This window comes from Athene noctua, chromosome 1 (genome assembly GCF_965140245.1).
Source record: "Athene noctua chromosome 1, bAthNoc1.hap1.1, whole genome shotgun sequence".
Lineage (NCBI taxonomy): Eukaryota > Metazoa > Chordata > Aves > Strigiformes > Strigidae > Athene > Athene noctua.
In genome coordinates this window covers 69,631,745-69,642,940 of record NC_134037.1, presented here as the reverse complement: position 1 = coordinate 69,642,940, position 11,196 = coordinate 69,631,745, and the positions used below count along the sequence as shown (strand labels likewise).

Here is an 11,196-nt window from a genome sequence, read left to right as displayed (position 1 = left end):
TGACGGCGGGAGCGGGGCGGATGCGCATGCGCCTGGCGGAACGGTGGGCGGCGGTCGCGGCGCCTCCGTCGTCAGGGCAGCGGTCTGTGGCGGCAGCGGCGGAGGTGATGGGCGGGTGGGACCGGAGCTCCTGGGAGCCGCGGGACTTGCCGGCTGGGAGCCGTCCTGCCTGTTCAACGCCCCTGGCCGCCCCAGTGCCGGGCTGGGGCTTGTCTCCCTCTGCCCAGGCCGCGGCTCGCCTGGGCTCCGGCGGCAGAAGGGCCCGTAGTCGGCCGTAGCCGCTGGAGAAGCTCGGCGGTGCTGGCGGCGGGCAGAGCTGCCCGGACTGCCCTCAGGGTTGAGGGGAGAAGATTTAATTTTCGCCGCTCAGCGCCTCACCTGAGTGAGCCCTACTGCCCTGGCCGGGCCCGCCGGGCCCCTCTCCAAGGCCTCGGCCTAATAGCGGGGCAGCGCAGCTGCTCTGGGGGTGGTGAGTTGCCGTGAGGGATCGCCGAGTTCAGCCAAAGCGTTGTGTCTTTTTCTTTCAGATTTCCTCTGTTTACGTGTATAACCCGAGGCAAGAGTTGTTCTTGTCCCCTCTTCCTTTCAGCGTTGGTAAGAGAACTGAGAAGATGGTGAATGTTCTGAAAGGTGTTCTCATTGAATGGTGAGTAACAGCGCTTACTGTCTCTCATTGTGTTAATGTGTCCCTGTTTCTTTAGAGCCGGAAATATTATAAGTAATTTAAGAATCTAGATTTAAAAAAAAAAAACAAACAGAAATCGTTGTGAGGACGGGTGGTGCTGACCAAGCAGACAGGAGAAAAGTATGGCCTTTGGGGGAAGGAGAGAGGCAGTTGGAGGTAACCCAAATTCCAAATGCCTTTTCAAGACATTGTTTTCCACTTATGCTTAACCCTTTGATGTTCCCTCTTGTTCTTTATATTTCTTAAAAATAATAGGGGCTTTTATTATTGTTTGTGAGCAGTGTGTTTCTTTACTGATTCTAGAGGGAGATGAGATAATCTTTCATCCTTTGTCATGTCTTTTTTTTCATCAACTCTAGTCCAAATTCCATTCAAGGCCGACATGGTTTTCTTTGTAGATCGTACTCAGAAGAAATGGGCTTGTTGTATGTAAAAGCAAGTTTTTGATGTATGCTCAGTAAACAGGTTTTCATACAATCTGAAGTCTCTAGAGTAACCCGGGTAACTGGTTACCTCCAAAGTGAAAAGAAGCATGTTAAGATTTGTGGTGTCATTGCTTAGCATTATTCTGCTGTATACTTAGATTGTAAACTTTTTAACAGATTGTAACTGCACAAAAGTAGAACCTTGAACCTCTTTTGATGTGCCTGCATATAGCTGTGAGCTTGCAGCAGCTAAGTCCTGAGCTGACTGGAGGTTAGCCAGCTGAAGTCTGGACGTCTAATGGCTATATGTGAACAGTTTGGAGCCTAAAGTCTGCTATAACAAAAAGCCTGTCTTCTCAAATTTGGCTTCATGTAGTACCTTGACAAACATTCTGAAGCACAAGAAATTGCCTGCCTGCAGCTGACTATGTAAAGATACCCAGAGCAAAATTCTTGACTGACAAAGCAAGAAGTTCTAGAATCTCAAGCAGTTAGCAAAATATTTTATTTCGCACCTTCTGTGTTTATTTTACACATACCTAAGGATTTGTGTGTTTATCCAGCTCTGTGGACACATTCCTCTTAGTATTAGCATGGAACTTAATAATTCTCCCTGGAAGGAAAGGAAATTTTCTATCTGATAACAAATCTACAGCAGTTGTTATGCTGTCAGACATTTTCAACAGCCTCTGGGAAACTCACCTTTGAGTTGGTTTTGCTAGTTCTTGGTGGTTTAGTTTTGTTTGGTTTTCTCCCCACCTTTGCATAAGGGTACCCTATGACTGGGCACAAAATTCCATCCTAGGCGAAAATGCAGAGCTACTATAAACCCTTGTTTACACTTGATATAGAAGTTCTTTACAACCAGTTTTCTGAGGATGTTTAAGATACCAAATGGACAGGAAGTGGAAAAAAAAAAAGTCACTTCTGAGTGTGTAAATCATGCAAATAAAATAGCAAAATGTTGTGCAGGTCTTTTTATTCCATACTCTTCTAATAAATAGCTAACTTTTCTGAAGACACCATATCAAGGATTACAATCTTCAAGTACTGTAATGAGATCAGTTTCTGCTGTGACATACATCTACTGGCACCAGTTACAGTTCTGTATGTTGACTGTGTGAAAACCAGTCTCTGGATACTGCCTAACATCATACAGGTCGGTCATACCAGCTAGGATAAAAGCTCGTGCCATCTAGTGCTACTAATGTGGGTCAACTGCTAATGTGAGCAAAAAGTAAACCTCCCTGCACGCATCCAAAGAAAGATGTGGAAGAGTGCTGGGAACCACATACTTCTGGTATCTGATTTTTCTCAACTCTTCTGTTTCTCTTCTTAAATGCCAGAGTACATAAATAATGGCTCTTCTAAAGAAGATAATAGCCTCCAGACTTTCCTGTTCTCCTTTCCTCAAAATTACTTTGTACTTTGAAAATGTACCTTGCTTTAGTCATACTTCTGCAGGTTTGAGGCTAATATTAAAGGTTATTTTTTGAGTTACTGGGTAGGGGGCAGGCGAGGGGTTTGGTCTCATAGTGCATGTCTTTGGACCATATATACTTTTAGGTAAGGGAGAATTGGTCCTCATACTGCATTTGAAGGAGAGATTAACCAAGGAGTTCTTTTAAGATTCACTATGTTAGTAATTCTTTAAAAGAATTCTTAATATGTTGCCAAAATAACTATGTTCATAATTTTGAAAGTGTCCAGAGCTACTTGGTTGCAGTTTCCTGTATTTCTTGCACATATTCTTCACCAGTTATTGCAGTCAGATACTGTTTTACCAACAAACGTGTTTTTCCTGGTTTGAAAAAGCTAATGTCAGAATAATACTGTCTGAATTCTTCAAAATTTCAGTGGATCAAAGAGCTTCTATTTTGAAGCCACTTTATCTAGTTGCTTAGCATAATGCAGCTATTTCAGTTTTCATACTTCCAAAATGTTTTCTTCTAAACACTTAAGTTTAACTTAGAAGGTAACATCGTGAAAAAGAAGAAACTGTTCGGTTGTGGTGTGATAAATGTACAATTCTCACATGACCACTTTTTCTTTGTGCTATACTACTTCGAGTGAGCTCTATGTTCCTCTGGGTTTTGGTTAACTTTAAACAAAAATATGCTTTAAGAAAACATGTTTTTATGCTGCTATTGCTGAAGATAGAAAATATAAGTTCAAACTTACCTGATTAAGGTTTGGGGGTTGTTTTTAAGCTACTTTAGCAGCTGCATAGAGGCACTTTGCTAATCAAGCAGCCAATTTTTCTCATTAGACTTTGTTACCAGTTTATTTTTATCTCTAAAGTAATGCAAGCAGTTCCTATTGTGAAAGAAACAATTTTTTCAAAAGCTTCATAAACTTCAAATTGTGAGCAGCTCTTGAAATTAATATTAGTTTCCCAAAGAAGTGTCTTCAAATGGTGGGGGTTTTGGTTTTAACTGTATCTTATTACAATGAAGTAGGATCTGATGTGTGTTTTTCTCTACAGTGACCCAGCAATGAAGCAATTTCTGCTCTACTTGGATGAGTCAAATGCATTGGGAAAGAAGTTCATCATACAAGACCTGGATGAAACTCATGTCTTTGTTTTAGCCGAGTTGGTTAACTTCCTCCAGGAAAGAGTGGGCGAGTTAATGGACCAGAACTCTTTTCCTATTACTCAGAAGTAAAAAGACTAGAGAAATGAGATTACCGCGAGTTTTGGAATAGTGGATTTCAATAGCTTGGGTTAATACTGTTTTAATAGATACACTGTGGTTAGTAAATTCTACATGGAAGCAGCTACTCTAAAAAATAGATCATTTCCATAGACAAAATACTCTCAAATTGGATTTCTCATTTTGAAAGATTATGGTACCTTTATTAAAAAGTTTAAAATTATACACTTGAGGACTTGTCTAGAGAATTTTTGATGCATGCTCTCTGTTTTTTCTTGCAAGATTTTTATCTTGCAAGATGGTATCACACAACAATTAGAGTTGTGTTTCTGTATTGGAATGTGTATGAATTCCTCTGATGTGTTCCGTTCCTGTGGAATTGATTAAATCTGGTTATAGTGTGACTGATAGAATGTAAAAGAGTTTTGTTAAAAGTATGATCTGTGCTTGATGGAACATCTCCGTATGTTGAAGGCATGGTCAGATACTGCTTTAACTTCATGGGTTTTATACACCAAAATGAAAGTTGGCAAGAGTTTTCTTTTTGTTTGTTTGGTTGTTTTTTTTCTTTATTTTTTTTGTTCTTGTTTTTTGGTGAGTTTTTTTTCCCAAACATTTTACAAATGCCCCATACTACTTGCCTACTTTTACCAAGGCTGTGCTTTCTGTGTTGTTCTGGGTTTGGCAAGTGGTGGTAGGCATCTAGATGTTTGGAGGGGAGGAAAGGATATGGGGGGATAGGTACAACAAAATCTATTACCCAAGATCATCACATTTTAATTGTAAACTTGCATACCAACAATAACAAATTAAAGGGGTAACATATATGAGAGACCAGTCCTTTAGATACAAAATTGCTTGTATTTTTCCACTGAAGCTAATACCTAGTCACAATAAGCTTGTGTGATCAGGAAAGGGAGGTAAAGACTTGGTTACTCTACCTGTGAAGAATAAAGCTGGTTTTGGTTTTTTTTGGGATGTTGGGTTTTGGTTTTGTTTTTTTTCAACTTAGTTCTTCCTCCCCTATTCACTTTGCTGCGAAGAAGCAGCCTCATAGTTTCATAGTTTGTTTTTTTTTTTTACACTGTATTTGTAACTCACTATCTCAGACACTGGTTTATTTAGTATGTCAGCTAATGCATGATGATAAAACCTTTGAAGATTTCTGTCTATAAATATGGCAGATACAGATTACAGAAACAAGAATAAAAAATGTATTACCTTTTCTCTCATCCTCCTTCCTATTCAAAATAGTCAAATTTATTGGCTCTGTAAGTAATCATTTATAAATTAAAGACTTCTGGGATATTACTTGAAAGGGAAGCTTGGTTTTCAGAGCTGCTCACGTACAACAGACAGATGCCATCTTATCTTTGGGGGGAAAACATGTAAATAGAGAGGCTTTTATACAGAATAGTTTTCTGTGCTGACTCTGCCGCAGTAGTTTTTTTTCCTTATCCAGTAGGTATCAGATTAATTGGTGGGTTTGGGTTTCCACCCCCCACAGGAATTAGGGAAGCTTCAGGAGAAAGCTTCAATGGATGTTTTTAATCAAAAAGCTGTCCAAAGAAAGTTCTGCAGAATTGCGTATATTCAGGCTCATGTGAATGAGCAAATAGCCCTGTGGAATTGAGCTTCATGTAGTTTCTGGCACCCCCTCCCTTCTCTCTGACTGTATAGAACAATGGGGTTTGATCCAAGTTGTTTCTTTTTTTTTTTTTTAACAAGTGGATGCTTCCTTACTCACATAGATCAAGAACAAGCTACACACCTTCACTTGAAATAAAAAGTTGCAGTCTTTTATGAATGGCTTATGGTTCCTTACCTCTTCCCTGAGATTGGTCAAACATTGATCTCAAAACTGTTATTTTGTGGAAGATTAATGGATGGTCATTTAATGGAGAGATAATTGGTAGTCTTAACATGGCATGATAGCTTAATGCAACTTATTTAAAAGTGTCTTCTGTCCTTTCTTTGGAATCCAGATTTTGATGAAAGCTAAATGATCTCTCACTCTCTTCAAATTACACTATTTGAAAAGTCATGTTAGAATTGCACATGTTAAACTTCTCTCTGTTTAGCATGTTTAGTGCTACATTTCTGTTGTGGCTTTCCTTTTAAGCTGATGATAAACTTCTTGCAGTTATTGTATTTTTCTCTTGGTTAATTGTACAGCTTCATTGTTGCATGACCTGTGTTTTAGTTTGCATTTCCAGTGATAAATGGCTTACGTAATACAGAGGGATAGAAGTTCTGGACTGTATAACCTAAACAGGCATACATTTTTATACTCTTTGCTCTCAGGCTCTTTCAAACAAACATGCTTATGGATTTTAACTTATAAACCTGTCAAGACTTAGATCTTTTCTGCAACCTAGCCAGGCCTAACTGATTCTGTGCTGGAAGAGTAAACAGAAGATACAAAGAAGCAAATTGGTATCTCCTTATGGAGTCTAAGGGGCTGTGTTCTTTGTACTTTCTAGAGAAAAAAGGGTATAGAATCACAGAATGATGTAGTATGGTGAAGAAATCCAATGAGGAAGCTTTTAGAACTTGAGGATGTATATATATTAAAAAACCAAAACACCCAAGGGTTTCTGGGGCTGAATAAACTTGGACTCCAGAAAGGGTTTTTTTGGTAAATGCATATAATCCTGGAGCTTACATGCTTTTAAAAATATGTATATGTATATATTGTCCAGATGGGAGAAAAATAGATACTAGCTTTAAAAATATCAAGACATTTTGACATAGTTAGCATTTACACTTACAGATTTTAAATGTTTTCTCGGGCTTTCATTCAGATGTGAAATATTATTGGTAAGTGGAGCTCAGAATGAAACATTGTGTAAGAATAGCTTATTTTTTTAAAGGCTGGAAACACTTGCGAATAGAAGGTTAAAAAGGTTTGTTTAAATATACGCTTATTTGTTCTGGTAATAGAGTTGATATGGTGAGAACATCAGGTTTCACTGTATTTGGAATATTATATGTTAATTTAACATTTCTATCCATAGCTAATAAGTTCACTATTTTTTGCTAGTATCTAGTATACGGACTATACTCTGTTCAGATTCTGCTTGAGCAGCAAAAATAGAGCTTGAAGGACAGACTTCTTGTTGCTTCTTGCTGAAGCAGCAAATTTTATGTTGATGGGCTTTCACTGCCAGGGGTTGAACTGGTGATGTGCATTTTGCTTTTAGTCTGAGTTGAAAGTATCTTGCCTCCTGGAGGAAGAGCATGGTAGAATATCTAAAGGATACTCACTTGAACTTCATTCTTGCTACTTGCAAGCTTTTTTAGATCTAAGTATAATTAAGTTCACTTGTTTGTGTCTTGTGATGTAAACTGAAGTAGTTGGAACTGTAGTTGTATGAACTGTAGTAACTGAAACTTTGATCAGGCTTATAAATACCACTGTCATTAACACAAATGCAGAAGCTAAAGTGTAATATTTGACAGAAAGATGTGAGAGATCTCTAAAGCAAGGTACTGGAACAGTGCAAACAAAGTATTTATGTTAAATGGAAAGGGAAGGGTGGAAACTGAAAATGCAGCTTCCTATTAATATAAAGCAATAGCACCTAATTTTTATTGAAACTTGCACTACTTGGTGTTTTGTTTTTTGTTCAAACCTCAGATTGAAGACCATTAATAAAAAACTTAAAAAAACCCAAGCTAGCTGTGTAATATGACCGTAGTGTACCACAAAAACAAATATTACATAGTGACCATAGTGTACCACAAAATTAGCTAAATGCTAATTCTGGAGGGCAGCATGATGAAGATGACCCTGAATCAATACAGATAAGGATTATAATTAATTTCTTAGCTTGTTACAGATGTGTAAGTCCCCTTTCCTTCTCTCCAGTACAACAGTTAGCCCAAAGAGAGTAAATGTCCAGTTCAGTAAAGGAGGAAGTAACCAGCAGTCAGTAGAGGGAGTGGATGTGGCCTCAAGAAAGAAAATTGTATTGAAAGAAAATAGAGAATGCTTCAGGGAATTGCACTCTTTTACTTGAGAGAACCCAGATTGAGTGGATTTGACTTTGCAGCCAAGCTGTCAGTGTTGTTTCGTAAAAAGGTAGGCATCTGAATCCATTTGGAATGAAGAATGATAGAGTGGTTTTATTTTTTTCAAAATGTAATGTGCTTATAATGATTGGTTTTTGTTCTATGTAGCACAGTGCTGAGAGCTAGATGACTAGTGTGATGTGCTATACAAAAGCTTCTCCAAGTGCTGTGGTACGTTAAGAAATTCTATTTTACTGTCTTCCCAGTATTCTAGGGTGTATTCAAAAGCATATCTTCTTTTTTTAATGCAACAGATTTTACTGTTTTTTCTCACTCATGTTAACTGCAGGGCCACCTCAAGTATGCAAATATTCTCAAACTAGAGAACATGTATTTTTATGCATTAACAGGATTGTTTACTGTGAGCTGAAGTAAACATGATTGTTTACTGTGAACTGAAGATAATGGTATTTCATAGTGTCCTCAGAATGACTTATTTTAACCTTGCTTAGTTGGTGTCATCACCACAAAAGTGTCCAATTTCAGTTCGCCCCTATGTTGAGTTTGCAAAAGTAGGCCTCTAAAAAAAAAAAAATAAATATATATATATATATATATATATAAAATATAAAAATCAAATCTTTAATCATATAAACCAACACAGGCTGAGAAGTATATTTTGCTCTTCCAACCAGGCAGTAGATCACTGAAGAAAACAGTAAGCTTGTATAATAAATCTTTTTGCAGTTCCTAATTTCACAGCAAGTTCTGTTCCTTTTCCTACACTAACTCATTGATTATCCCACAAATGATCCCATTAAAGCTGGTAGTGATTACTGTGAAATGAGGCATTACTCAGTTTGTCAGAATTGGGTGTCTGTATCTGTTTTCTAATTCAGACTTTGGCAAGGTTTACATGTGCTATACAAAATTAAGGATTCACTAAATAGGTGAAGTTCATAAAGATGGAAGAACAAATTCTTCCTAAACTAAGTCATTATCTTTGGTCTTATGACTTAACAACTAATAAGAAAATTAAAAAACAGGGTCTCTGAAAGAAATATGATGTGGAGCTTTTTTTTTTTTTTAATGTGGAGTAAAGTAATATTTTACCCATATTTGTTTCATATAAAAAGATTTTCAGGACCGAAGACTTAACAATTTGAAGGCAGACCAGTAAGGGGAGCTCTTACCAATATTTTAAACTGCTTTTTAAAAAATTGCTGCAGCATGGGAAATGGGTCAGAGACTTACCGTGCTTTGGAACATTTAATATATTTCTCTCTGGATATGCTTTCAGCTGGAGATGAACATTCAACTTCAAAGGATCCTTCTAGAATGATATTTCTAGTATGAGATTTTGGAATGTAGTAGCTTTAGCTCTGAAATTTCTTAGATGTTTAGTTATCCAATGTTTTCTTTCTATGCTTAGGTGCACAGTCCTGTTACATTAAAATTGTGTCTGAAATGTGGTGTTCCCTTCAGATGTTACTGGTAGGTCTGTGTATCTCCACACCACTAGCTTGCTTTAGGACTTGTTCTGAATTAAGCTACATCATTTTTAGTGAGCATAAATCACAGGAAGACATTGTTGATACAGTCAGAAGTAACTTTAATGGAGTTTTTTTCTCTTTATTTCCTCATCGTACAGAATGCATGGGATTGTAGGGTACTTGTTCCTCAGAGCACATGCACCATACTGTATGGAAGACACAGACAACAAGTCTGTGCTGGGTATTTTTGCGTCTGTATCACTATGGTGTTGCTAATAGTACATAGAAATGAGATGTATAGAAAATTTTTCCCTTGTTACTCCCAAAAGTGAATTGCTTTATTGATTTACACCTATATAAAGGTAAAATTCAGTATGTTCCTTAAACGAACAAAAAACCCATAACAAAAAATACTGATATTGGATATTAGTGATTGTATTTTTCACATAGACAGTAATTTTCTGTCCTCTGTGTAGCAGTATTAAGCTGATTAACTGCAGAATAGAAACAGACTGTAAAGCTGCTGTCCAGTGAATGAATTTAAAAAGTGAAAATTTTAGAGTATTATTGTTGTGCTTGAGCAATTCTATATATCAGTAACAACAAGTACAAGGTTCCTGGAAGACCCCTAAGTTTCAAATTAATATTTTTCTTTTACCAAAAGAAAAGCAGACTCAGAAGACCCATGTGGGAATGTGCTTGAACACACTAAAGAAAACCCACCCAACATCAACACTGACAGGTAGTTGATTAGCCAATAAAACTAGCCCCTCAGGAGAGAAACAGCAAGCAAAATTTCTGGATAAATATCGATTGAAGGATACAGTTGTTCACTTTTCTATTACAGAAAAGATGGACCCAGTTGTGAATTACAGGATGTGCATAATGATGGGTACGCTTGCAGCTGTGAAGAGATCACTTGCACATAAGAAAGGATTACACATTTCTACAGTGTTGGCATAGCTGATAGACAGTCAGCAAGAGGTAAACATGCAAAGCAAACCTGTAATCTGTCAGCATTTTGTGTGTTGTGTTCCTGATGTTTTGAAGCTAGAGGGGTGAGATAGAAGGACAAAAGAGAAAAGGTAGGAAAGAGGGGGAAGAGTAGGCTTGCAACCAACATTTCTTGTTAATTCTGGAATTGAACAAGATCACAAGCAGCATAAGAACAAAACAGAAAGAGAGAGAGATTTTTTAATTTTGTATCCAAAAATGTACTTGCAATTAACTAGAACTTATTTGGTTTACAGAAGGTCCTGTATTTATCATCAGAGCCAACATATCACAAGGACTAGGAAAACTATTTTCTTAATGTTATGCCTATTACTCTTCCTTGCTTCTGTCCTGGATGGGACCACTTTTCCACGTGGAACGATGGTGTAGTTTCACTTCCTTTTAATCTCTGGATTTTCCTACACTGACAACTTTATTGGGTGTAAAATGTGTTCTGCATGTGTGTGGTATGTATATCATTAGATAGATAGGTATTCCAGGAGCTAGAGATTCAGCAGTGATGAGTAACCCTGGAATAATGATAGCCTTCTGTATCATCAACCAGCCTGAGTTTAAGATATGAAAGAGATACCTCTCTTCAGCTGTAATATGAAGCATGCTCCCTGCATTTGATATTGCTTGTGGTCTGAACAGAGACTAATTGTATCTTTTAATTTTGGGAAATTTATAAAGTCAGTATAAAATTGAAGAAAAAAGAGGCCTGGTTTCTTAAGGAATATTTGAGATGAATATTTCAAATAGCACAGCCATGGTGAAGTTAGTGTGGTAGAGGACTGACAGCTTTTTGCTGCTGGCCAGGTTGCCATTTGGACAAAGGCAGCTGCAAACAGCATTTGAGAGGAGCAGGAGAGTAGGGATGAGGCGTGAGCAAAGCTGAGCATCTGAACAAATCTGTCAGGAGGACCAGGGAA

The 11,196-nt window shown here is 37.6% G+C and overlaps 1 protein-coding gene across 3 annotated transcripts; it reads left to right on the top strand.

Annotated features, from left to right (window-relative positions):
- The first annotated feature begins 13 nt into the window (after positions 1 to 13).
- On the top strand, positions 14 to 4,740 carry GTF2H5 (general transcription factor IIH subunit 5). 3 transcript variants are annotated; one of them, XM_074896496.1, is made up of 3 exons: positions 14 to 104; positions 528 to 646; positions 3,596 to 4,740. In XM_074896496.1, the coding sequence occupies exons 1-3, from the start codon at positions 21 to 23 to the stop codon at positions 3,774 to 3,776; spliced, it is 384 nt and encodes a 127-aa protein (XP_074752597.1). In that variant the 5' UTR covers positions 14 to 20; the 3' UTR covers positions 3,777 to 4,740. The 3 variants fall into 3 exon arrangements, with proteins under 3 accessions (XP_074752597.1, XP_074752599.1, XP_074752598.1); XM_074896498.1 differs by having other exon boundaries at positions 47 to 82; XM_074896497.1 differs by lacking the exon at positions 14 to 104 and adding an exon at positions 131 to 382.
- Positions 4,741 to 11,196: the final 6,456 nt, after the last annotated feature.

Excerpts from the sequence above, each read along its gene's own strand:
- GTF2H5 (XM_074896496.1), top strand. The coding sequence starts at position 21 with ATGCGCATGCGCCTGGCGGAACGGTGGGCGGCGGTCGCGGCGCCTCCG. Across the intron at positions 105-527 it reads CTGTGGCGGCAGCGGCGGAG|ATTTCCTCTGTTTACGTGTA; the intron begins GTGATGGGCGGG and ends TTTTTCTTTCAG. Across the intron at positions 647-3,595 it reads AAAGGTGTTCTCATTGAATG|TGACCCAGCAATGAAGCAAT; the intron begins GTGAGTAACAGC and ends TTTTCTCTACAG.